Source organism: Oncorhynchus mykiss, chromosome 8 (assembly GCF_057628025.1).
Source record: "Oncorhynchus mykiss isolate SJ-2025 chromosome 8, ASM5762802v1, whole genome shotgun sequence".
NCBI lineage: Eukaryota > Metazoa > Chordata > Actinopteri > Salmoniformes > Salmonidae > Oncorhynchus > Oncorhynchus mykiss.
Window position 1 is genome coordinate 81,310,001 of NC_143029.1, and position 27,585 is coordinate 81,337,585.

Sequence of the window (27,585 nt, forward strand, 5' to 3'; positions counted from 1 at the left end):
TGGTTGCCTGTCCTTAGTGTCCTGGTCCCAGTGTGATTGGTTGCCTGTCCTTAGTGTCCTGGTCCCAGTGTGGTTGGTTGCCTGTCCTTAGTGTCCTGGTCCCAGTGTGGTTGATTGCCTGTCCTTAATATCCTGATCCCAGTGTGGTTGGTTGCCTGTCCTTAGTGTCCTGATCCCAGTGTGGTTGGTTGCCTGTCCTTAGTGTCCTGGTCCCAGTGTGGTTGGTTGCCTGTCCTTAGTGTCCTGGTCCCAGTGTGGTTGGTTGCCTGTCCTTAGTGTCCTGGTCCCAGTGCTGTTGGTTGCCTGTCCTTAGTGTCCTGGTCCCAGTGTGGTTGGTTGCCTGTCCTTAGTGTCCTGGTCCCAGTGTGGTTGGTTGCCTGTCCTTAGTGTCCTGGTCCCAGTGTGGTTGGTTGCCTGTCCTTAGTGTCCTGGTCCCAGTGTGGTTGGTTGCCTGTCCTTAGTGTCCTGGTCCCAGTGTGGTTGGTTGCCTGTCCTTAGTATCCTGATCCCAGTGTGGTTGGTTGCCTGTCCTTAGTGTCCTGGTCCCAGTGTGGTTGGTTGCCTGTCCTTAGTGTCCTGGTCCCAGTGTGGTTGGTTGCCTGTCCTTAGTGTCCTGGTCCCAGTGTGGTTGGTTGCCTGTCCTTAGTGTCCTGGTCCCAGTGTGGTTGGTTGCCTGTCCTTAGTATCCTGGTCCCAGTGTGGTTGGTTGCATGTCCTTAGTGTCCTGGTCCCAGTGTGGTTGGTTGCCTGTCCTTAGTGTCCTGGTCCCAGTGTGGTTGGTTGCCTGTCCTTAGTGTCCTGGTCCCAGTGTTGTTGGTTGCCTGTCCTTAGTGTCCTGGTCCCAGTGTGGTTGGTTGCCTGTCCTTAGTGTCCTGGTCCCAGTGTGGTTGGTTGCCTGTCCTTAGTGTCCTGGTCCCAGTGTGGTTGGTTGCCTGTCCTTAGTGTCCTGGTCCCAGTGTGGTTGGTTGCCTGTCCTTAGTGTCCTGGTCCCAGTGTGGTTGGTTGCCTGTCCTTAGTGTCCTGGTCCCAGTGTGGTTGGTTGCCTGTCCTTAGTGTCCTGGTCCCAGTGTGGTTGGTTGCCTGTCCTTAGTATCCTGATCCCAGTGTGGTTGGTTGCCTGTCCTTAGTGTCCTGGTCCCAGTGTGGTTGGTTGCCTGTCCTTAGTGTCCTGGTCCCAGTGTGGTTGGTTGCCTGTCCTTAGTGTCCTGGTCCCAGTGTGGTTGGTTGCCTGTCCTTAGTATCCTGATCCCAGTGTGGTTGGTTGCCTGTCCTTAGTGTCCTGGTCCCAGTGTGGTTGGTTGCCTGTCCTTAGTATCCTGATCCCAGTGTGTTTGGTTGCCTGTCCTTAGTGTCCTGGTCCCAGTGTGGTTGGTTGCCTGTCCTTAGTGTCCTGGTCCCAGTGTGGTTGGTTGCCTGTCCTTAGTGTCCTGGTCCCAGTGTGGTTGGTTGCCTGTCCTTAGTGTCCTGATCCCAGTGTGGTTGGTTGCCTGTCCTTAGTGTCCTGGTCCCAGTGTGGTTGGTTGCCTGTCCTTAGTGTCCTGGTCCCAGTGTGGTTGGTTGCCTGTCCTTAGTGTCCTGGTCCCAGTGTGGTTGGTTGCCTGTCCTTAGTGTCCTGGTCCCAGTGTGGTTGGTTGCCTGTCCTTAGTGTCCTGGTCCCAGTGTGGTTGGTTGCCTGTCCTTAGTATCCTGATCCCAGTGTGGTTGGTTGCCTGTCCTTAGTGTCCTGGTCCCAGTGTGGTTGGTTGCCTGTCCTTAGTGTCCTGGTCCCAGTGTGGTTGGTTGCCTGTCCTTAGTGTCCTGGTCCCAGTGTGGTTGGTTACCTGTCCTTAGTGTCCTGGTCCCAGTGTGGTTGGTTGCCTGTCCTTAGTGTCCTGGTCCCAGTGTGGTTGGTTGCCTGTCCTTAGTGTCCTGGTCCCAGTGTGGTTGGTTGCCTGTCCTTAGTGTCCTGGTCCCAGTGTGGTTGGTTGCCTGTCCTTAGTGTCCTGGTCCCAGTGTGGTTGGTTGCCTGGCCTTAGTATCCTGGTCCCAGTGTGGTTGGTTGCATGTCCTTAGTGTCCTGGTCCCAGTGTGGTTGGTTGCCTGTCCTTAGTGTCCTGGTCCCAGTGTGGTTGGTTGCCTGTCCTTAGTGTCCTGGTCTCAGTGTGGTTGGTTGCCTGTCCTTAGTATCCTGATCCCAGTGTGGTTGGTTGCCTGTCCTTAGTGTCCTGGTCCCAGTGTGGTTGGTTGCCTGTCCTTAGTGTCCTGGTCCCAGTGTGGTTGGTTGCCTGTCCTTAGTGTCCTGGTCCCAGTGTGGTTGGTTACCTGTCCTTAGTGTCCTGGTCCCAGTGTGGTTGGTTGCCTGTCCTTAGTGTCCTGGTCCCAGTGTGGTTGGTTGCCTGTCCTTAGTGTCCTGGTCCCAGTGTGGTTGGTTGCCTGTCCTTAGTGTCCTGGTCCCAGTGTGGTTGGTTGCCTGTCCTTAGTGTCCTGGTCCCAGTGTGGTTGGTTGCCTGGCCTTAGTATCCTGGTCCCAGTGTGGTTGGTTGCATGTCCTTAGTGTCCTGGTCCCAGTGTGGTTGGTTGCCTGTCCTTAGTGTCCTGGTCCCAGTGTGGTTGGTTGCCTGTCCTTAGTGTCCTGGTCCCAGTGTGGTTGGTTGCCTGTCCTTAGTGTCCTGGTCCCAGTGTGGTTGGTTGCCTGTCCTTAGTGTCCTGGTCCCAGTGTGGTTGGTTGCCTGTCCTTAGTGTCCTGGTCCCAGTGTGGTTGGTTGCCTGTCCTTAGTGTCCTGGTCCCAGTGTGGTTGGTTGCCTGTCCTTAGTGTCCTGGTCCCAGTGTGGTTGGTTGCCTGTCCTTAGTGTCCTGGTCCCAGTGTGGTTGGTTGCCTGTCCTTAGTGTCCTGGTCCCAGTGTGGTTGGTTGCCTGTCCTTAGTGTCCTGGTCCCAGTGTGGTTGGTTGCCTGTCCTTAGTGTCCTGGTCCCAGTGTGGTTGGTTGCCTGTCCTTAGTGTCCTGGTCCCAGTGTGGTTGGTTGCCTGTCCTTAGTGTCCTGGTCCCAGTGTGGTTGGTTGCCAGTCCTTAGTGTCCTGGTCCCAGTGTGGTTGGTTGCCTGTCCTTAGTGTCCTGGTCCCAGTGTGGTTGGTTACCTGTCCTTAGTGTCCTGGTCCCAGTGTGGTTGGTTGCCTGTCCTTAGTGTCCTGGTCCCAGTGTGGTTGGTTGCCTGTCCTTAGTGTCCTGGTCCCAGTGTGGTTGGTTACCTGTCCTTAGTGTCCTGGTCCCAGTGTGGTTGGTTGCCTGTCCTTAGTGTCCTGGTCCCAGTGTGGTTGGTTGCCTGTCCTTAGTGTCCTGATCCCAGTGTGGTTGGTTGCCTGTCCTTAGTGTCCTGGTCCCAGTGTGGTTGGTTGCCTGTCCTTAGTGTCCTGGTCCCAGTGTGGTTGGTTGCCTGTCCTTAGTATCCTGATCCCAGTGTGGTTGGTTGCCTGTCCTTAGTGTCCTGGTCCCAGTGTGGTTGGTTGCCTGTCCTTAGTGTCCTGGTCCCAGTGTGGTTGGTTGCCTGTCCTTAGTGTCCTGGTCCTAGTGTGGTTGGTTGCCTGTCCTTAGTGTCCTGGTCCCAGTGTGGTTGGTTGCCTGTCCTTAGTGTCCTGGTCCCAGTGTGGTTGGTTACCTGTTCTTAGTGTCCTGGTCCCAGTGTGGTTGGTTGCCTGTCCTTAGTGTCCTGGTCCCAGTGTGGTTGGTTGCCTGTCCTTAGTGTCCTGGTCCCAGTGTGGTTGGTTGCCTGTCCTTAGTATCCTGGTCCCAGTGTGGTTGGTTGCCTGCCCTTAGTGTCCTGGTCCCAGTGTGGTTGGTTGCCTGTCCTTAGTGTCCTGGTCCCAGTGTGGTTGGTTGCCTGTCCTTAGTGTCCTGGTCCCAGTGTGGTTGGTTGCCTGTCCTTAGTGTCCTGGTCCCAGTGTGGTTGATTGCCTGTCCTTAGTGTCCTGGTCCCAGTGTGGTTGGTTGCCTGTCCTTAGTGTCCTGGTCCCAGTGTGGTTGGTTGCCTGTCCTTAGTGTCCTGGTCCCAGTGTGGTTGGTTGCCTGTCCTTAGTGTCCTGGTCCCAGTGTGGTTGGTTGCCTGCCCTTAGTGTCCTGGTCCCAGTGTGGTTGGTTGCCTGTCCTTAGTGTCCTGGTCCCAGTGTGGTTGGTTGCCTGTCCTTAGTGTCCTGGTCCCAGTGTGGTTGGTTGCCTGTCCTTAGTGTCCTGGTCCCAGTGTGGTTGGTTGCCTGTCCTTAGTGTCCTGGTCCCAGTGTGGTTGGTTGCCTGTCCTTAGTGTCCTGGTCCCAGTGTGGTTGGTTGCCTGTCCTTAGTGTCCTGGTCCCAGTGTGGTTGGTTGCCTGTCATTAGTGTCCTGGTCCCAGTGTGTTTGGTTGCCTGTCCTTAGTATCCTGATCCCAGTGTGGTTGGTTGCCTGTCCTTAGTGTCCTGGTCCCAGTGTGGTTGGTTGCCTGTCCTTAGTGTCCTGGTCCCAGTGTGGTTGGTTGCCTGTCCTTAGTGTCGTGGTCCCAGATTCCCAAAACTGCCATTGTTTCCTTAACTATAGACTTCAGAAGAAAGTTAAGTAAAGTTGATTTTCCTCAAAAAGGTTCTTGGACATTTTCTGGCGCTATTTCTCATGTTTCTCCTTCAGCAAAACGTTAAGAAGAAATTAGATTCTGTTATTGGAAAAGTTATTGGAAATGTTGTTAATTCCAAGATAGCCAAACCCCTCATCTCAAACTCAGGGCAGTTAGAGAAAAAGCTCATGAAAGCAATTGAACATGTTTAATTCACTCACAAACTTCTGAAAGTGAAAGTTTCAGTATTGGTTATTTTAAATCCAAGAACATGTTTTCGAACAGTAATCTAAGAAATATGCTAACATGATTGCCATTGCTAGCTAATTAGCTAGGTAAAACGGTTTCCTAGCAACAAACATCTTAAGAAGATTTTTAAGAAGATATTTGAGAAAGTTCATAAGAAAATCATTAAATCTTAAGATATTGTTGAGGAATTGCACTTATCTTATGAATGTATTTTTTTTCTTAAGTTTTTGCGTAGGAAGTGTTTTGTGAATCTGGGCCCTGTAGCAGAATCAGACTCAGCATAGCACTGAGGTTACTCTGCACTTCCATGTCAGTCCAATGCAGAGAGATGCATGAACTTCATGGTTCAGTCATTTAAGGTGGAGATAGAGGTGTTGTGTGTGTGTGGGTGTACGTGCTTGTGTGTGTGTGCGCATTTGTGTGTGTCTGTATGTGTGCGTGCATTCATGCATGCATGTTGTGTAGGCTATGGGTCTCTATACACCTGAGGGGAAGAGAAACAGAGTGAGAAAGGGGGGTGGGGGAAGTGGGAAGGGGGGAAGGGGGATTGTAAATTGCATCAAGATAAAGAAGGCAGCAGAGGTGTCTGTGCTCTTGGCAACATTTACTACAACTACTAGATTAATTTATTCACACTTGAGGATGGTTATTGTAAATAAGAGCTCTGCCCTCAAGTCTAAGGATATCTTATTACTTTATGCCTGGCAACAGCACAGCAAAAAACTAGACTTACATGCATAATGTTTGGCATGCATCCATGCTGCCTTAGGCAGTTACTGTACCTCATCTGTTTTTGCTTGGATTGCTAAAGCAGGTGTCTTGCTTATCACTGAAATTAGAATAGAAAACCTACCAAGGTCATTTCAGCTGCACTACCCTCCCTCTCTTCCAATGTGTGATAGAGAAGAAATGCTTCATTCTCCTGTGCTTTGCACCTTCAAAAGGAGACCCAGATTATGGCTACTATTTTATATTTGACTCAAGTCGTTTTCACCAAATGCCTTTCCCCTTCAGTCTCAAATGTTATAGAAAGGATATATTTTTGCTCAAAGAAGCTGTTTAAACCATGACAATAAGCTTGTGTGAAGTCTGATAATAGCAGTGACTCTAGTCTTTTGTAGTTGTATAAGTGAATCTCCATCCATTTAGGTGTGTCAATGGGTCCTTTCTGAGGACTGGGACTGTCTGAGACTGACAAGTCTGTCATGCATCTAAAATGAATGAACCGTTTTCCACTATCATCTAATCTCTCTCTTTCTCTCTCTTTCTGTCTCTCTCTCTCTCTCTCTCTCTCTCTCTGTCTTTCTCTCTCTCTCTTTTTCTCTGTTTCTCTCTCTTTCTGTTTCTCTCGCTCTTTCTCTCTCTCTCTGCCTCTCTCTCTCTCTCTTGTATCTCACTTTCTCTCCCTCTTTCTCTTTTCCTTTTTCTTTCACCATATCCTGCATTCTCTCTCTCTCTCTCTCTCTCTCTCTCTCTCTATTTCTCTCTTTATTTCTCTCTCTTTTTTTCTGTTTCTCTCGCTCTTTCTGTTTCTCTCGCTCTTTCTCTCACTGTCTCTCGCCCTCTCTCTTTCTCACTTTCTCTCCCTCTTTCTCTGCATTCTCTCTCTCTCTATCTCTCTCTCTATCTCTCTCTCTTTCTCTCGTTTTCTCTCTGTTTATCTCTCTCTTTCTTTCTCTCGCTCTTTCTCTCACTCTCTCGCTCTCTCTTTCTCACTTTCTCTCTCTCCCTCTCTCTCTCGCTCTCTCTCTCTATTTCTGTTTCTCTCGCTCTTTCTCTCACTCTTGCTCTCTCTTTTTCTCACTTTCTCTCCCTCTTTCTCTTTTCTTTTTCTCTCACCATATCCTGCATTCTCTCTCTCTCTCTCTCTCTCTCTCTCTCTCTCTCTCTCTCTCTTCTCTCTCTCTTTCTCTCTTTTCTTTCTGTTTCTCTCACTCTTTCTGTTTCTCTCGCTCTTTCTCTCAATCTCTCTCGCCCTCTCTCTTTCTCACTTTCTCTCCCTCTTTCTCTTTTCCTTTTTTCTCTCTCTATTCTGCATTCTCTCTCTCTATCTCTCTCTCTCTTTCTCTCTTTTTCTCTCTCACTTTCTGTTTCTCTCGCTCTTTCTCTCACTCTCTCGCTCTCTCTCTTTCTCACTTTCTCTCCCTCTTTCTCTTTTCCTTTTTTCTCTCTCTATCCTGCATTCTCTCTCTCTATCTCTCTCTCTTTCTCTCTTTTTCTCTCTCTTTCTGTTTCTCTTGCTCTTTCTCTCACTCTCTCGCTCTCTCTCTTTCTCACTTTGTCTCCCTCTTTCTCTTTTCCTTTTTTTTTCTCTCTCTCTCTCTCTCTCTCTCTCTCTCTCTCTCTCTCTCTCTCTTTCTCTCTCTTTCTCTCGCTCTCTTTCTGTTTCTCTCGCTCTTTCTCTCACTCTCTCGCTCTCTGTTTCTCACTTTCTTTCTCTCTATCTCTTTAAAACTCAATCTCTTTCTCACTTTCTCTTTCTCTCTCTTTCTCTGATTCTCTCGCTCTCTTTCTCGGTTTCTCTCGCTCTCTGTTTCTCTCTCTCTTTCTTTCTCTCTGTTTCTTCTCTCTCTGTCTCTCTCTCCCTGATCAGGTGAGGAGGAGCCCTGTGTGACCAACCCGTGTGTACATGAAGGGAAGTGTCTACCTCAGGGCAAGGGCTACAGCTGTTACTGCCCACAGGGCTTCACAGGGGAGAACTGTGAGATCGGTGAGTTTACAACACACACACACACACACACACACACACACACACACACACACACACACACACACACACACACACACACACAAACGTTCCATCACCCTTTAGACAAGGGTTGGGAGGTTAGAGGTCAGCATCCTATCTTCCTTGTCTTACTGTTTATCAAACTCAATAGCAACTGTGTGAATCTGTGACTTTCTTCCTTAAGGTCAGCTTACTTGTCTAGCTCAGCCCTGACTCAGATTCACAACAAACCCTGCAGGGTCATCCCTCATTCAGTGCCTGAGAGACAGTGCCAGACACTAATCATATTTACCCGTCAGCTGTGATGAGAAGGTATCTGTCTGACTGGATACTCCTGGCTTCTAGAGCAGGGAGACTGAGAAATGGGCTTAGAGCAACACAAGGGTGTGTGTGTGTGTGTGTGTGTGTGTGTGTGTGTGTGTGTGTGTGCGTGCGGATTTGTTGTATATGTGGGATTATCTCTCTCAGGAGCCCTAACTCCTCTGCATTATGCATGAATGGATTATACATTCATAAGGAACAAAGGCATCATGTGTTTGGAGGGAATGTGTGTATGTATGCATGTGGGTTTATATGTTGCTTAAGGTTGACTTGGAGTCAGTGAGGAGTCACTCAAGGTCATGCTGGGGTGAAGTGATCACTTGAGACAGAAGACAGTGGTTGCCTATGAAATTGTAATGCAGAGACGAAGAGAAGAAGCCACTTTAGACTATTGGGATGCACCCCTAGAACTATTATGAAAGAAACTGACCACTCAGTTACTCTTCAAATTCATCTATTTATATGTGTACTAGTAACTGAGGCACAATATAACGTTTACAGTTGAATCTTACCCCAAAAGGTGATGTCACCTCTTTACATTTTGTAGCCTAGAACCTGTCAGGGAAATTCAAAGCTATGTTTGGCCAGACATGCAGACCTAAGGGCTTATGGTACAAAGCCCCCATCAGAAGGTATTGACAGGGGCAATAGTCTGGATTGGATTTGTCTGAAACCAATGCTTGACTTGGACTGAAATAGGTGCCAGTACTCATTTTGGGTGCTGGTACTGTTTATATTTAGGTGCAGGAGCTCCACAACACAATACCTTGAGCTAGTATTCTATAAGAGGAACAGGAGCTCAAGCAGTAGAACATTTGAGGTGCCGGTACCTTATCAACACTCAGAACATAGAATATAGTTTAGTTTGAATTGACTTTGAGAGCACAGTTTGGTGCCTTTCATCCTTGGAGTATAAATTCATGTTCTGAGTTGAACCATTTATACAGTAGACAGTGTGTTTGGAACAGTTATTCATAATTGAGAAAAGAAGACGTGAGTCAGACTTGGGTCAGGATTCTCTGTTTTCTGAAATCCTTCTTCGTCATTAAACCGTCACCGTTGACATTTGATAAATGTTTATTTTTTCAAGAGAGCTCGACCTTCAGGAGAATACAGGAGTTGTTATTGGGATTTGTGAATGTGAAAAAAATATCTCTGTTGTGTTTTTGTGCGGTGTGAACAAATTTTAAGGGGTCATAGTAAACCCGCTTTGAGTGTAACAAGGACAAGAGAGCGAGAAAGAGAGAGAGCAAGAGAGAGAGAAGCAGAGAGTGTGAGAGAGAGAGTGCTTGGCACAGGAATAATGAAATAAGTGGTTTGGTTCTGAAGTACTCTCATAGTGCTCTGATTCATGCAGCAAGAAGGAGAGGGACAAAGACAGACAAACAGAAAACACCCACACTAATCTCTAGTTGCCATGGTGAGAATTAAATGATCATCCTCCCTTACAAAGCATTTCCATTTAGCAGATGCTTTTGTTTTATCCAGAGCAACTTACAATTTGTGCATTCACTTTAAGATAGCTAGGTGGGACAACCACAGTCATAGTAATTAAACATGTTTAATCAATAAAACAGCTGTCAGCAAAGTCAGTGGTAGTGACAGAAAGACAAGTGGTAGTGACAGAATGACAAGTGGTAGTGACATAAAGATATGTGGTAGTGACACTAATACAAGTGGTAGTGACAGAAACACAAGTGGTAGTGACATAAAGACAAGTGGTAGTGACATAAAGACAAGTGGTAGTGACATAAAGACAAGTGGTAGTGACATAAAGACAGGTGGCAGTGACATAAAGACAAGTGGTAGTGACATAAAGACAAGTGGTAGTGACATAAAGACAGGTGGCAGTGACATAAAGACAAGTGGTAGTGACATAAAGTCAGTGGTAGTGACATAAAGACAGGTGGTAGTGACATAAAGACAAGTGGTAGTGACATAAAGACAAGTGGTAGTGACATAAAGACAAGTGGTAGTGACAGAAACACAAGTGGTAGTGACATAAAGACAAGTGGTAGTGACATAAAGACAAGTGGTAGTGACATAAAGACATGTGGTAGTGACACTAATACAAGTGGTAGTGACAGAAACACAAGTGGTAGTGACATAAAGACAAGTGGTAGTGACATAAAGACAAGTGGTAGTGACATAAAGACATGTGGTAGTGACACTAATACAAGTGGTAGTGACAGAAACACAAGTGTTAGTGACATAAAGACAAGTGGTAGTGACATAAAGACAAGTGGTAGTGACATAAAGACAAGTGGTAGTGACATAAAGACAGGTGGCAGTGACATAAAGACAAGTGGTAGTGACATAAAGTCAGTGGTAGTGACATAAAGACAGGTGGTAGTGACATAAAGACAAGTGGTAGTGACATAAAGACAAGTGGTAGTGACAGAAAGACAAGTGGTAGTGACATAAAGACAAGTGGTAGTGACATAAAGACAAGTGGTAGTGACATAAAGACAAGTGGTAGTGACATAAAGACAGGTGGTAGTGACATAAAGACAAGTGGTAGTGACATAAAGACAAGTGGTAGTAACATAAAGACAAGTGGTAGTGACATAAAGACAGGTGGTAGTGACATAAAGACAGGTGGTAGTGACATAAAGACAAGTGGTAGTGACATAAAGACAAGTGGTAGTGACATAAAGACAAGTGGTAGTGACATAAAGACAAGTGGTAGTGACATAAAGACAAGTGGTAGTGACATAAAGACAAGTGGTAGTGACATAAAGACAAGTGGTAGTGACATAAAGACAAGTGTCAAGAGAGGTCTTTGTTAAATTAGTTGGATTTGGATACAGTTCCCTGGTGTTATGGATTGAGGTATTGTACTTACAGCCCACTGCTTCTGTTGATGGAGATAGAAAACGTAGGAAACATCTTTCCTGTGTGTCACACCGATCAATCCGTTTAGGGAGAACGTCAGCGCTGCGGACGTTGTTCACTTTGCTCTGTCCTGACTACAAACTAGTCCAGCTGGAATGTTTTACACAAATCTCCAAATCTCAAACGCTTGGGTCACGGAAAAACTTCATCTCAGTTGTTCCAGAACTAAAATCTTGAGTACCATTTATGCTACGTAGTCTGAGATTACAGAGAAAGGTCTGAGCCATGCCTACAGAGGATGGGTTCTGTACACAGACTCTCTAACCTGTTTTGTGTGTTCTTGTGACAGACGTGGATGACTGCCAGTCCAACCCGTGTCTCAACGGAGGCACCTGCATCGACAAGATCGACTCGTTCATCTGCCTCTGTCTGCCCAGCTACGCAGGAGACACCTGTGAGAAGGGTAAGAGAGTGCGTACACACTGGTCAACACACTTCATAGCAGTGGAGGCTGCTGAGGGGAGGACGGCTCATAATAATGGCTGGATCGGAGTTAATGGAATGGCATCAAACACCTGGAAACCATGGAAACCATGTGTTTTATGTATTTGATACCATTCTACGTATTCCGCTCCATTACCATGAGCCTGTCCTCCCCAATTAAGGTGCCACCAACCTCCTGTGCTACTTAGTCAATACACACAGCTTAAACAGAGAGAGATATAGATGATCACTTTTATCTGAAATACACAGAAATAAGTGGCATTTGCACCTCCAAATGATACAGTGGAATATCTTAACTGAGCTCCCACCCAAGTCATTTCCCCATGAAGTTAGTCCCTTATGAAAATAACGCTCATGGTGTCCAAGTCTCCTTGCTCAGTGTTGTTATGTGTAGTATCAGCTGAGGTATCAGAGGCTAAAGTCCCAGAGAGCACTATTTCACTGCAGTATCACTCACCGGCTATCAGGCAGTGTATCTGTCTGTACCTGTCACTATGCCGCAGAGAGCTGGCTGATGGATGTACACCGAAACACACACATACAGCCAAACTAGCACAGATACACACACTCTCAAATGAGCGCAAACACACACACCTCGCTGGATTCAGAGTCAGTCTGACAGCCCACACCTCCTCATCTGCCCCCCTCTGTGTGTGCAGAAACACTAATATCAATGAGGGTTAATGAACCCATAACCCTTGGAGTTATTAATGAGACCTCATAATGTAGAGATAGGAACAGCGTGTGCTGAGAATGGAAATGGAGGATCCATGATTGCAGGTTTAATGGTTCATTCAGTCTCAATGTTATTAAAGTGTGGCCTTGCAGGTCCTGAGAGGCACAATACTGAATGACAGGTTGAGAGGGTGTAACAATAATCCTCCCTCCTTCCCTTCACCTCTCTCTCTCTTCTTCTCTCCACTCCTCTCTCTTCTTCTCTCCACTCCTCTCTCTCCTTCCCTCCACCTCTCTCTCTCCTTCCCTCCACCTCTCTCTCTCTTCTTCTCTCCACTCCTCTCTCTCCTTCCCTCCACCTCTCTCTCTCCTTCCCTCCACCTCTCTCTCCTTCCCTCCACCTCTCTCTCTCCTTCCCTTCACCTCTCTCTCTCCTTCCCTCCACCTCTCTCTCTCTTCTTCTCTCCACTCCTCTCTCTCCTTCCCCCCACCTCTCTCTCTCCTTCCCTCCACCTCTCTCTCTCTTCTTCTCTCCACTCCTCTCTCTCCTTCCCTCCACCTCTCTCTCTCCTTCCCTCCACCTCTCTCTCTCCTTCCCTCCACCTCTCTCTCCTTCCCTCCACCTCTCTCTCTCCTTCCCTCCACCTCTCTCTCTCCTTCCCTCCACCTCTCTCTCTCTTCTTCTCTCCACTCCTCTCTCTCCTTCCCCCACCTCTCTCTCTCCTCCCCTCCACCTCTCTCTCTCTTCTTCTCTCCACTCCTCTCTCCTTCCCTCCACCTCTCTCTCTCCTTCCCTCCACCTCTCTCTCTCCTTCCCTCCACCTCTCTCTCTCCTTCCCTCAACCTCTCTCTCTCCTTCCCTCCACCTCTCTCTCTCTTCTTCTCTCCACTCCTCTCTCTCCTTCCCCCCACCTCTCTCTCTCCTTCCCTCTACCTATATCTCTCCTTCCTTCCACCTCTCTCTCTCTCCTTCCCTCCACCTCTCTCTCTTCTTCTCTCCACTCCTCTCTCTCCTTCCCTCCACCTCTCTCTCTCTTCTTTCTCCACTTCTCTCTCTCCTTCCCTCTACCTCTCTCTCTCTTCTTCTCTCCACTTCTCCCTCTCCTTCCCTCCACCTCTCTCTCTTCTTCTCTCCACTCCTCTCTCTCCTTCCCTCTACCTCTCTTTCTCTTCTTCTCTCCACTCCTCTCTCTCCTTCCCTCCACCTCTCTCTCTCTTCTTCTCTCCACTCCTCTCTCTCCTTCCCTCTACCTCTCTCTCTTCTTCTCTCCACTTCTCCCTCTCCTTCCCTCCACCTCTCTCTCTTCTTCTCTCCACTCCTCTCTCTCCTTCCCTCTACCTCTCTTTCTCTTCTTCTCTCCACTCCTCTCTCTCCTTCCCTCCACCTCTCTCTCTCTTCTTCTCTCCACTCCTCTCTCCTTCCCTCCACCTCTCTCTCTCCTTCCCTCCACCTCTCTCTCTCCTTCCCTCCACCTCTCTCTCTCCTTCCCTCAACCTCTCTCTCTCCTTCCCTCCACCTCTCTCTCTCTTCTTCTCTCCACTCCTCTCTCTCCTTCCCCCCACCTCTCTCTCTCCTTCCCTCTACCTATATCTCTCCTTCCTTCCACCTCTCTCTCTCTCCTTCCCTCCACCTCTCTCTCTTCTTCTCTCCACTCCTCTCTCTCCTTCCCTCCACCTCTCTCTCTCTTCTTTCTCCACTTCTCTCTCTCCTTCCCTCTACCTCTCTCTCTCTTCTTCTCTCCACTTCTCCCTCTCCTTCCCTCCACCTCTCTCTCTTCTTCTCTCCACTCCTCTCTCTCCTTCCCTCTACCTCTCTTTCTCTTCTTCTCTCCACTCCTCTCTCTCCTTCCCTCCACCTCTCTCTCTCTTCTTCTCTCCACTCCTCTCTCTCCTTCCCTCTACCTCTCTCTCTTCTTCTCTCCACTTCTCCCTCTCCTTCCCTCCACCTCTCTCTCTTCTTCTCTCCACTCCTCTCTCTCCTTCCCTCTACCTCTCTTTCTCTTCTTCTCTCCACTCCTCTCTCCTTCCCTCCACCTCTCTCTCTCCTTCCCTCCACCTCTCTCTCTCCTTCCCTCCACCTCTCTCTCTCCTTCCCTCCACCTCTCTCTCTCCTTCCCTCCACCTCTCTCTCTCTTCTTCTCTCCACTCCTCTCTCTCCTTCCCCCCACCTCTCTCTCTCCTTCCCTCTACCTATATCTCTCCTTCCTTCCACCTCTCTCTCTCTCCTTCCCTCCACCTCTCTCTCTTCTTCTCTCCACTCCTCTCTCTCCTTCCCTCCACCTCTCTCTCTCTTCTTTCTCCACTTCTCTCTCTCCTTCCCTCTACCTCTCTCTCTCTTCTTCTCTCCACTTCTCCCTCTCCTTCCCTCCACCTCTCTCTCTTCTTCTCTCCACTCCTCTCTCTCCTTCCCTCTACCTCTCTTTCTCTTCTTCTCTCCACTCCTCTCTCTCCTTCCCTCCACCTCTCTCTCTCTTCTTCTCTCCACTCCTCTCTCTCCTTCCCTCTACCTCTCTCTCTTCTTCTCTCCACTTCTCCCTCTCCTTCCCTCCACCTCTCTCTCTTCTTCTCTCCACTCCTCTCTCTCCTTCCCTCTACCTCTCTTTCTCTTCTTCTCTCCACTCCTCTCTCTCCTTCCCTCCACCTCTCTCTCTCTTCTTTCTCCACTTCTCTCTCTCCTTCCCTCTACCTCTCTCTCTCTTCTTCTCTCCACTTCTCCCTCTCCTTCCCTCCACCTCTCTCTCTTCTTCTCTCCACTCCTCTCTCTCCTTCCCTCTACCTCTCTTTCTCTTCTTCTCTCCACTCCTCTCTCTCCTTCCCTCCACCTCTCTCTCTCTTCTTCTCTCCACTCCTCTCTCTCCTTCCCTCTACCTCTCTCTCTTCTTCTCTCCACTTCTCCCTCTCCTTCCCTCCACCTCTCTCTCTTCTTCTCTCCACTCCTCTCTCTCCTTCCCTCTACCTCTCTTTCTCTTCTTCTCTCCACTCCTCTCTCTCCTTCCCTCTACCTCTCTTTCTCTTCTTCTCTCCACTTCTCTCTCTCCTTCCCTCCACATCTCTCTCTCTTCTTCTCTCCACTTCTCTCTCTCCTTCCCTCCACCTCTCTCCCTCTTCTTCTCTCCACTTCTCTCTCCTTCCCTCCACCTCTCTCTCTTCTTCTCTCCACTTCTCTCTCTCCTTCCCTCTACCTCTCTCTCTCTTCTTCTCTCCACTTCTCTCTCTCCTTCCCTCTACCTCTCTCTCTCCTTCCCTCTACCTCTCTCTCTCTTCTTCTCCCCACTTCTCTCTCTCCTTCCCTCCACCTCTCTCTCTCCTTCCCTTCACCTCTCTCTCTCTCTCCTTCCCTTCACCTCTCTCTTCTCTCCACTTCTCTCTCCTTCCCTTCACCTCTCTCTTCTCTCCACGTATCTCTCTCCTTCCCTTCACCTCTCTTCTTCTCTCTGTCACTGTTCCTCTTTTCCTCTATCGTCCTACTCTCCTTTCTCTCTTCATCACTTATCTTTTTCACTCAATCTTCTTCTCCCTTCCTTGCCTCCTTCTTTTGTCTTTCTTTGCCCCCTCCCGTCTTCCATACTCTAACCTCTCTTTCCTATCCCTGTCTGCTTCCTCTATCCCTCAATGCTCTCCTTTCTCATCTGCTCTCTCTAGATGTTGAGGGTTGTGAGCATGGATGGAGGAAGTTCCATGGCCACTGCTACAGGTATGTGAGAAAAAAGAACTGACAACGAACCTACCCTCTAAACATTCAACTGTATCAGGGGTGTCAAACTAATTTCCCCCCGCGGGCCGCATTCGGTCTTCACCGAGCTCCGGAGGGCCACACTTAAAATGGATCTGGCCCGCGGGCCTTGAGTTTGAGACGTCATCTATCATCTATTTTTAGCCTTGGTAGCTGAGGGATGAAGGAATCTTGCATTGAGCAACAGAAATGTAAAGGTAATTTTCTATTGAGCCGACGTACGCAACATTTATGATGAATGCAGAACATTGCCTTTGCATTTAAATCACGCTGTAATGCTGAATATTGGATTGAAAATTGCCCTACTATTGATCTAACAAAAACTTGTTTTCTTCACTTCAGGTACTTCTCTCACAGACACACCTGGGAGGATGCAGAGAAGGACTGCAGAGAGCAGAGCGCCCACCTCAGCAGTATCACCTCGGTCACCGAGCAGGAGTTCATCAATGGGCTGGGCCATGATAACGCCTGGATCGGCCTGAATGATCGCACAGTGGAGGAGGACTTCCAGTGGACTGACACCAATGACCTGGTGACGTTCTATATTTCTCTCTGTCAATAACAGCTCATGTTATACTGCATTGTATGTGATATATACCTGTACTTGAACCTCAAAGTTGGAACACTTTGTGTGTAAAGTGTGTATTTGTACAACAGATGATATATACACGCCATTTAGCAGACACTTTTATCCAAAGCAACAGTCATTCATACATTTTAAGTATGGGTGCTCCCAGGAATTGAACCCACTGTATTGGCGTAGCAAGGGCCATAATCTACCAACTGAGCTACAGAGGAGCAAACATAGGATCCCATGTATAAACAGCTGAGTATTACTTTATAATAGATTTAAAGCCAAGATTAATACAATGTGACATACTGTAAGTGTGTGGCATTGTTTAGGTGTATGAGAACTGGAGGGAGAGCCAGCCTGATAACTTCTTTGCGGGCGGAGAGGACTGTGTGGTGACCATCGCCCATGAGGAGGGCAAGTGGAACGACGTGCCCTGCAACTATAACCTGCCCTACATCTGCAAAAAAGGCACAGGTAGGATCACAGGACTTAATAACTTATTATGGCTGCAGGGGCAGTATTGAATAGCTTGGATGACAGGTGCCCAGTGGTGCCCAGAGTAAACGGCCTGCTCCTCAGTCCCAGTTGCTAATATATGCATATTATTATTAGTATTGGATAGAAAACACTCTGAAGTTTATAAAACTGTTTGAATGATGCCTGTGAGTATAACATAACTCATATGGCAGGCAAAAACCTGAGAAGAAATCCAAACAGGAAGTGGGAAATCTGGGGTTGGTCGATTTTCAACCCAGCCCCTATTGAATACACAATGGGATATTGGTTATGTTGCACTTCCTAAGGCTTCCACTAGATGTCAACCGTCTTTATAAACTTGTTTGAGGATTCTACTGTGAAGTGGCACCGAATGAGAAGGGAATGAGTAAGGTCTGCCATGAGCTGACCATGCTCTGACCATGCGCGTTCACATGAGAGGGAGCTCTGTTCCATCGCTCTTCTGAAGACAATGTAATTCTCCGGTTAGAACATTTATTGATGTTTTATGTTAAAAACATCCTAAAGATTGATTCCATACATCATTTGACATGTTTCTACGGACAGGAACGGAACTTTCTGACATTTCGTCTGCAACTAGGGAACGCGCTTCATGACTTTGGATTTGTTTACCAAACGTGCTAACAAAAGTAGCTCTTTGGACATAAATGATGGACATCATCGAACTAAATCAAACATTAAATGTGGAACTGGGAATCCTGGGAGTGCCTTCTGATGAAGATCATCAAAGGTAAGTGAATATTTATAATGCTATTTATGACTTCTGTTGACTACCCAATATGGAGGATATCTTTTGGGCTGTACTTTTGAAAGCTGTACTCAGATTATTGCATGGTTTGCTTTTTTTGAAATCTGACACAGCGGTTTCATTAAGGAGAAGTGTATCTATATTGCCATGTCTAACAATTGTATTTTCATCGACATTTATGAGTATTTCTGTAAAATGATGTGGCTCTCTGCAATATCACCGGATGTTTTTGGAACTAGTGAACGTAGCGCACCAATGTATGCTGAGATTTTTTTTATATAAATATGCACTTTATTGAACAAAACATACATGTATTGTGTAACATGAAGTCCGATGAGTGTCATCTGATGAAGATCATCAAAGGTTAGTCATTCATTTTATCTCTATTTGTGCTTTATGTGACTCCTCTCTTTGGCTGGAAAAATGGCTGTGTTTTTCTGTGACTTGGCTCTGACCTAACATAATCGTTTGTGGTGCTTTCGCTGTAAAGCCTATTTGAAATCGGACACTTTGGAGGGATTAACAACAAGATTACCTTTAAAATGGTATAAAATACATGTATGTTTGAGTAATTTTAATTATGAGATTTCTGTTGTTTGAATTAGGCGCTCTGCACTTTCACTGGCTGTTGTCATATCAATCCCGTTAACGGGATTGCAGCCCTAAGAAGTTTTAACATAGCCATGGTGCAACCAGCTCCATGTCTTCAGAAAGGAGCAGGTAGGATCACAGGATTTAACATAGCCATGGTGCAACCAGCTCCATGTCTTCAGAAAGGAGCAGGTAGGATCACAGGATTTAACATAGCCATGGTGCAACCAGCTCCATGTCTTCAGAAAGGAGCAGGTAGGATCACAGGACTTAACATAGCCATGGTGCAACCAGCTCCATGTCTTCAGAAAGGAGCAGGTAGGATCACAGGACTTAACATAGCCATGGTGCAACCAGCTCCATGTCTTCAGAAAGGAGCAGGTAGGATCACAGGACTTAACATAGCCATGGTGCAACCAGCTCCATGTCTTCAGAAAGGAGCAGGTAGGATCACAGGACTTAACATAGCCATGGTGCAACCAGCTCCATGTCTTCAGAAAGGAGCAGGTAGGATCACAGGACTTAACATAGCCATGGTACCGGTAAAACAATAAGAATGCATTTACAATAGCGTCCTCAATACGTGTATTTTTTAAAGTAAATGTTGGGTTCCTACTGGATAGCGGACTTAAACTGGGCTGTGGCTAGAAACAGGATGTCATGTTCATTTGGAGGAACAAAGTCATCATGGCAAATAAGGATTTTGGAAATAATACATTTCCAATTTACTCTACAAAGCCTTGTATCCTCTGGGGATTGCTCTGTTTTGTCAATAGAATGTCTGGCGAGGAAACACGCACACTTGACATCAGAGTGTAAGAGCATAATGACAGTTTTATCAACTCAAGTTGCCAAAATAAATATTGCCTTTTGATGAAACATGTCAATCACAGTGTTTAGTTCAACAGGTTATTTATTATTGACTAGTGGGAGACACATTGTCAAGCCAGACAGACAGACAGACAGACAGACAGACAGACAGACAGAGACAGAGTGATATTTCAAAAGCACTGATATTCCCCTAGATACAACCCGATCAATATGCAGGCTGTCAAACCTCAATAGGCACAATGCACTCTCATATTTTCCTCCATGAAGTGTGAAAAGAGAATAAAGCTTCAACATTGCTGACACAACAAACAGAAGTCTGAATCACATTTACAGTTTTTCCCAATTGTTAACACACGTTTGCTGAAACTACATCTCAGGTAGTCAAAACACAAAACAGTTAGCCAGTTTCCCCAGTGGGCAGTGTTGTATGGTCCAAGGGTGGCATGGAGCTGGAGGTCCCCATTGTGGCTCATAGCTGCGCATATGGTGACATTTCTCCCACGCTGGCCAGGTACAGTATCTCAGTGATGGCGCGTTGACCAATGATGTTCCTTCCTCCCCTCCTCGTCTTTGCTAAATTGAATCCAGCCTCATCTATGAGTATGATTTCCTGGGGGATGGGACTTGCATCCAACTCCATGATTCTCTGAAATGACAGTAAATACTGTAATTGCTGTATAGTAAAGTTCACTGGCAACATCAATGAGTCTCTAATGTTTCAAGAGTGTAATACTATTACATTGCTTACTTACACATATTCGTACCGTTTATCCTTCACTCTTTGGGAATTCCTTTCAAATGGGACTCTGTAGATTTGCTTCATCCAGAGATTTGTTTCTTAAGGATGTGGCATATGGTTGGTCACCTCCCTCTGACATACTGTAGGTAACTCTGGGTCTTTCCTGTAGCGGTCCTTATGAGAGCCAGTTTCAGCTCTTGTTGATTGCAACTTCAACCCAGAGTTACCTATGCTGCAGAGGATAAGTTAATTAGAGTTAACTGCACCTCAGATTGCAGCCCCAAAAAATGCTTTAATATGGTCCACCATTGTCGTTCAAATTTCATCAGAGATTACTCTCCTTGTTCTTGGTCTTCCTCCACCTCTACAGTACCTCTACCGCTACCTCTACCACCTCTATCTCTACAGTACCTCTACCTCCACCTCTACAGTACCTCTACAGTACCTCTAACTCTACCTCCACCTCTACAGTACCTCCACCTCTACCTCTACAGTACCTCTACCTCCACCTCTACAGTACCTCTAACTCTACCTCTACAGTACCTCTACAGTACCTCTACCTCTACAGTACCTCTACTTCCACCTCTACAGTACCTCTGTACCTATAACTCTACCTCCACCTCTACAGTACCTCCACCTCTACAGAACCTCCAACTCTACTTCTACAATACCTATACAGTACCTCTACCTCCACCTGTACAGTTCCTCCTCTACCTTTACAGTACCTCCACCTCTACAGTTCCTCCACCTCTACAGTTTATTGACCTCTAACTCTACAGTACCTCCACCTCAACCTCTACCTCTACCTCTACAGCACCTCTACAGTTCCTCCACTTCCACCTCCATCTCTACATTTACAGTACCTCCACCTCCACCTCTACGCCTACAGTACCTCTACCTCTACAGTATCTCTACCTCTACAGTACATCCACCTCTACCTCTACCTCCACCTCTACCTCTACAGAACCTCTACCTCTACCTCCACCTCCACAGTTCCTCTACAGTACCTCTACCTCCACCTCTACCTCCTCAGGACCTCTTCCTCCACCTCCACAGTACCTCTACCTCCTCTCTACCTCCTCAGGACCTCTTCCTCCACCTATTCAGTTCCTCCACCTCTACCTCTACAGTACCTCCACCTCTACAGTACCTCCACCTCTACTTCTACATCTACAGTACCTCTACCTCTACAGTACCTCCACCTCTACAGTTCCTTGACCTCTACCTCTACAGTACCCCCACCTCCACCTCTACCTCCACAGTACCTTTACTTCTATAGTACCTCCACCTCTACCTCTACAGTACCTCCACAGTACCTCTACCTCTATAGTACCTCCACCTCCACCTCTACCTTTATAGTACCTCCAACTCCACCTCTACATTACCTCTACCTCTACAGTACCTCCACCTCCACCTCTACCTTTATAGTACCTCCAACTCCACCTCTACATTACCTCTACCTCTACAGTACCTCCACCTCTACCTCTACAGTACCTCCAACTTCACCTCTACATTACCTCTACCTCTACAGTACCTCCAACTTCACCTCTACATTACCTCTACCTCTACAGTACCTCCAACTTCACCTCTACATTACCTCTACCTCTACCTCTACAGTACCTCCACCTCTACCTCTACAGTACCTCCAACTTCACCTCTACATTACCTCCACCTCTACCTCTACAGTACCTCCACCTCTACCTCTACAGTACCTCCAACTTCACCTCTACATTACCTCCACCTCTACCTCTACAGTACCTCCACCTCTACCTCTACAGTACCTCCAACTTCACCTCTACAGTACCTCTACCTCTACAGTACCTCCACCTCTACATCTACAGCACCTCCAACTTCACCTCTACATTACCTCCACCTCTACCTCTACAGTACCTCCACCTCTACCTCTACAGTACCTCCAACTCCACCTCTACATTACCTCCACCTCCACCTCTACCTCTACAGTTCCTCCACCTCTACCTCTACAGTACCTCCACCTCTACCTCTACAGTCCCTCCACCTCTACCTTTACAGTACCTCCACCTCTACCTCTACAGTACCTGTACCTCCACCTTTACAGTACCTCCACCTCTACGTCTACCTCTACAGTACCTCCACCTGCTCTCTACCTCTACAGTACCTCCACCTCCATCTCTACCTCTTCGTCTACAGTACCTCCACCTCTACCTCTACAGTGCCTCCACCTCTACCTCTACAGTACCTCCACCTCTACCTTTACAGTACCTCCACCTCTACCTCTGCAGTACCTGTACCTCCACCTCTACCTCTACAGTACCTCTACCTCCACCTCCACCGCTACAGTACCTCTACCTCCACCTCCACCTTTACCTCCACCTGCCAAGTTTGCTTACATTGTTCTCCAAACACAGGAGTACTCACCTGTGGCCTTTTTATCCATGAGTTACAGATTTGGTGTATGGCTCTACTAAATGAGTTACAGGTTTGGTGTATGGCTCTACTAAATTAGTTACAGGTTTGGTGTATGGCTCTACTAAATGAGTTAGAGGTTTGGTGTATGGCTCTACTAAATGAGTTACAGGTTTGGTGTATGGCTCTACTAAATGAGTTACAGATTTGGTGTATAGTTCTACTAAATGAGTAACAGATTTGGTGTATGGCTCTACTAAATGAGTTACAGGTTTGGTGTATGGTTCTACTAAATGAGTTACAGATTTGGTGTATGGTTCTACTAAATGAGTTACAGGTTTGGTGTATGGCTCTACTAAATGAGTTACAGGTTTGGTGTATGGTTCTACTAAATGAGTTACAGGTTTGGTGTATGGCTCTACTAAATGAGTTACAGGTTTGGTGTATGGCTCTACTAAATGAGTTACAGATTTGGTGTATAGTTCTACTAAATGAGTAACAGATTTGGTGTATGGCTCTACTAAATGAGTTACAGGTTTGGCTGAATATTCCTCATGGGCCAGTGTGTAATTGGGAAAAACTGTAATATTTCCAGTTGATCTAAACAGAAACCTTTGTCTCTTTCTGTTGCCGTTTTATCTCACCCCACATGTTCACTTGGACTGCAAAGCTAACATTTGCCATCTTGTTAAAAGCTGGCATTAAATTGCCAGTGACTGTCTTGCCCTCAGATCTATTCTCTGAAATCCCACCATGCATTTCTGTGTCAGGTGCCCTGATGTAACTGTGACACTGGAATGAGACCCAGAGCAAGGATTTATGGGATAGCCTGAAGCCTAGCTCCTTGAGGAGGGAGGGAGGGAAGAGGGAGGGAGAGAGATTATCGGAGCTGCCTTGGCTCTCTATTGCTTCACAGAGCACTGCGCCATCTGCAGAGCACCTGTCCTCGCGTATAGGATTCAGTAGCAAGTGTTTCACCTAGGGAGAAAAAAATAAATTGCAAGCCAGACACCATAGATACAGTACACACTGTATCTTCTTCGATGTTGCTCAACACTGACTGAATTGACTTAAATGTTCATCTTGTCCCGTCTGACAGTGCTGTGTGGAACCCCGCCCGCTGTGGAGAATGCCCATCTGATTGGCCGTCGGCGGTCCCATTATGACATCCATGCGGTGGTGCGTTATCAGTGTGCCGAAGGTTTCTACCAGCGCCACATCCCCACCGCGCGTTGCCGGGCCGATGGCACCTGGGACCGGCCCAAGATCATCTGCACAAAGTGTGAGTGACAAACAGCAGATTTATTTTTTTTAAACGTGTCTTATGCAACCTTTCTTCGGATAACAAACCTTTATTCACCCAGGTAGGCTTTTCTGTATAAACATTTGTGTATTCCTTCTAGTATGGGCTGAATAAGAAACAGAATGGTAAATGTTGTCACTGCACCAAATAAACAGAGATTGGTAAATGTTGTTACTGCACCAATTTTGAGTCTTCCCCTCCCTCAGCTCGGCGATCCCACCGGTACCGCCGCAACCACCGCCACGGCCAGCGCCGGGAGCGTAGGAACCACAGGAGATACGGAGGAGAGGCACACATGGAGAGGGGAGAGGACACACACAGCCAATACTGAACCAAATACTACACCTCCCACAATGCTCTGCGCCTGACCGCTGACCTATCCTGGGGCTGAGGGGATCAACCCCTCACAATGGACAGTAGTTGACATCTGAACGTTCTCTTTTCCTGACCTATTTCAGTCTCTCTCTTTGGATTGAAATCTCACTTGAGATACTGTATGTGTGCAAAACTTTAACTTTCATGCAAATGACCGATTGACATCAGTGCAAAAAAGGTTCTGTGTTACGCACCCATATCTCATGTTTGGATTTGTCCTTTTTTTAGTTGATTTTGTTTAACCCATGTCCATTACTTACAACAGTAATAGTCTCTCTCTCGCTAACACGGTCGCTAATACTGTAACTTAGAAACAGCAAATCCTTGGCATGTCTATGAATAACCTATTCTCACTGTCGAAACATAAATACAGTGATGTGATAAATACAGTGTGTGTGTGTGTGTGTGTGTGTGTGTGTGTGTGTGTGTGTCTGTTAATGCGTGCGTGTATATGTGTGTGAGAGAAAGTGTGTATCCTATGCGAGTGTTTTTATAAGTTTGAAGCTTGTTCTACATCTCAGAACATCCTAATGTTTGTGTTCTGTTTATAAAGCACAGATTTAATTAATAAATTAGCTAGTTAGCTTTCAGTCCCAATTAACCCAGAGCTTTTGTCTGTATCCTGTACTTGTTATGTTCCGTTAGGGCTCCTGAATAGTAGGGCTGTTTTATTATTCAACTTATGTGCCATTTTTTAATATTTGCTAACTTTCAACGTCACTATTTATTATGGACTAGTTAATATATGTTGATTTTTTTTTGTTTACATAATCCAACAAGGCAATGTAATACCTGTTTTCTTTAATGTACCATTCTCTTACAATCAAAATGTGTTAACCAAAAAACAAGTTAACCCTTTGATTGCCTGTACTGTACTGTAAATACTGTGGTTTTTGTCTGTTTGTTATTGACTGACACCTGATTGATACCTGACCCTTGTCCAACCATGTGTTTCCCATCGGCATCTCAACTAATATTCTAAAACAGCCCCATCGATCTAAATGGAATAAAATAGGATAGATTGAAGTACTACGGACTGAGACAAAACATTCCCAAGATATCTACTCGATCGTCAATAGACCCAGTCTTTGCACGGCTCCAATATGTGATGGGTAGGATGCCATGAATCTGGTCCTTGATTGGTCGTCACCCCTTTTTTGGTGTTGTTATGATGTCCTGTCCAGCTGTTGTGTTCCATTCTTAATAAAGCTAAAAAAACAAACAAATGAACGACGACAGTGTGTCTGGTCAGTTTTGTGATTGAAGCTGGGCTCTAGCTCTAATATTTATATTTCTTTGTACGTTTCTACCACATCGCTGTACCTCAGACACGGAAGACTGACAGCAGCTTGTAGCTAACCCATGCCTTCTAAACCAGCATCCAGGAACAAAACAAAGCATTTTAACATCTTCTACTAATTTACCAGCTCTGTTGTTCACCTCACTTCATTCTCCGCCCAGAGAAAGTCCATTCTGGCCAATAGTTTTCATTCTGTCGGGAACAAACAGGACATTTTCTCCTCTCTTTGGTCTCTGTTTTGAATGGATTGTGGAGGGAAAATACATGTAAGAATGGACCCTATAGAGGAAAATATACATCTAAAAGAATCAACCCAATAAAAGAAAGTTAATCTAAAGGAATTGGTCCATTGGTCCAATACCACCACTGCTAGACGACCACTGCTAGTTTAATCTCACTTTGGGTTGTCGCCTCTTGGCTCAGTTGGCTCTGAGACCTGACCCCCCTCTCTGTCACTGTGATTCACTGGGATAAAAACTGTGGAGCAGAGAGAGGTTTTGAGAGTAAAAAGAAGGCAATATTTATTTAAACTCTGGTTGGAAAAGTTGCTTGACTCTGTTGAAATCAAGTGACAGTGATTGCCGTACAGGTGAACCATATACAGTGCCTTGCGAAAGTATTCGGCCCCCTTGAACTTTGCGACCTTTTGCCACATTTCAGGCTTCAAACATAAAGATATAAAACTTTATTTTTTTGTGAAGAATCAACAACAAGTGGGACACAATCATGAAGTGGAACGACATTTATTGGATATTTCAAACTTTTTTAACAAACCAAAAACTGAAAAATTGGGCTTGCAAAATTATTCAGCCCCCTTAAGTTAATACTTCAAGTTAATAAGTTCAATTTTGGTTTCATCTGACCAGAGCACCTTCTTCCACATGTTTGGTGTGTCTCCCAGGTGGCTTGTGGCAAACTTTAAACAACACTTTTTATGGATATCTTTAAGAAATGGCTTTCTTCTTGCCACTCTTCCATAAAGGCCAGATTTGTGCAATATACGACTGATTGTTGTCCTATGGACAGAGTCTCCCACCTCAGCTGTAGATCTCTGCAGTTCATCCAGAGTGATCATGGGCCTCTTGGCTGCATCTCTGATCAGTCTTCTCCTTGTATGAGCTGAAAGTTTAGAGAGACGGCCAGGTCTTGGTAGATTTGCAGTGGTCTGATACTCCTTCCATTTCAATATTATCGCTTGCACAGTGCTCCTTGGGATGTTTAAAGCTTGGGAAATCTTTTTGTATCCAAATCCGGCTTTAAACTTCTTCACAACAGTATCTCGGACCTGCCTGGTGTGTTCCTTGTTCTTCATGATGCTCTCTGCGCTTTTAACAGACCTCTGAGACTATCACAGTGCAGGTGCATTTTTACGGAGACTTGATTACACACAGGTGGATTGTATTTATCATCATTAGTCATTTAGGTCAACATTGGATCATTCAGAGATCCTCACTGAACTTCTGGAGAGAGTTTGCTGCACTGAAAGTAAAGGGGCTGAATAATTTTGCACGCCCAATTTTTCAGTTTTTGATTTGTTAAAAAAGTTTGAAATATCCAATAAATGTCGTTCCACTTCATGATTGTGTCCCACTTGTTGTTGATTCTTCACAAAAAATACAGTTTTATATCTTTATGTTTGAAGCCTGAAATGTGGCAAAAGGTCGCAAAGTTCAAGGGGGGCGAATACTTTCGCAAGGCACTGTACATTAAAACCAGAGCTGAACATGTGGGAAGAGAGAGCATGCTGGGCTTTTACTTTCCAGACCTCAAACTTAGTTCAAAACAGAAGTCTGAAATCATGTACAGTGGGGCAAAAAAGTATTTAGTCAGCCACCAATTGTGCATGTTCTCCCACTTAAAAAGATGAGAGAGGCCTATGATTTTCATCATAGGTACACTTCAACTATGACAGACAAAATGAGAAAAAAAATCCAGAAAATCACATTGTAGGATTTTTTATGAATTTATTTGCAAATTATGGTGGAAAATAAGTATTTGGTCACCTAATAACAAGCAATATTTCTGGCTCTCACAGACCTGTAACTTCTTCTTTAAGAAGCTCCTCTGTCCTCCACTTGTTACCTGTATTAATGGCACCTGTTTGAACTTGTTATCAGTATAAAAGACACAACCTCAAACAGTCACACTCCAAACTCCACTATGGCCAAGACCAAAGAGTTGTCAAAGGACACCAGAAACAAAATTGTAGACCTGCACCAGGCTGGGAAGACTGAATCTGCAGTAGGTAAGCAGCTTGGTTTGAAGAAATCAACTGTGGGAGCAATTATTAGGAAATGGAAGACATACAAAACCACTGATAATTTCCCTCGATCTGGGGCTCCACGCAAGATCTCACCCCGTGGGGTCAAAATGATCACAAGCGGTGAGCAAAAATCCCAGAACCACACGGGGGGACCTAGTGAATGACCTGCAGAGAGCTGGGACCAAAGTAACAAAGTCTACCATCAGTAACACACTACGCCGCCAGGGACTCAAATCCTGCAGTGCCAGACGTGTCCCCCTGCTTAAGCCAGTACTTGTCCAGTCCCGTCTGAAGTTTGCTAGAGAGCATTTGGATGATCCAGAAGAAGATTGGGAGAATGTCATATGATCAGATGAAACA

The 27,585-nt window shown here is 46.1% G+C and overlaps 1 protein-coding gene across 4 annotated transcripts in view; it reads left to right on the plus strand.

Annotated features, from left to right (window-relative positions):
- The window catches only part of ncana (neurocan a), a 127,679-nt gene extending 102,783 nt beyond the window's left edge, over positions 1-24,896 (plus strand). For all 4 annotated transcript variants that reach the window (XM_036986389.2, XM_090182753.1, XM_090182751.1 and 1 more), the window contains exons 14-20: positions 7,398-7,514; positions 11,038-11,151; positions 15,510-15,561; positions 15,943-16,132; positions 16,504-16,648; positions 23,084-23,266; positions 23,494-24,896. In XM_036986389.2, the coding sequence (XP_036842284.2) occupies positions 7,398-7,514; positions 11,038-11,151; positions 15,510-15,561; positions 15,943-16,132; positions 16,504-16,648; positions 23,084-23,266; positions 23,494-23,618 (926 nt within the window). In that variant the 3' untranslated portion in view covers positions 23,619-24,896. The remainder of the gene's footprint in view (positions 1-7,397; positions 7,515-11,037; positions 11,152-15,509; positions 15,562-15,942; positions 16,133-16,503; positions 16,649-23,083; positions 23,267-23,493) is intronic.
- Positions 24,897-27,585: the final 2,689 nt, after the last annotated feature.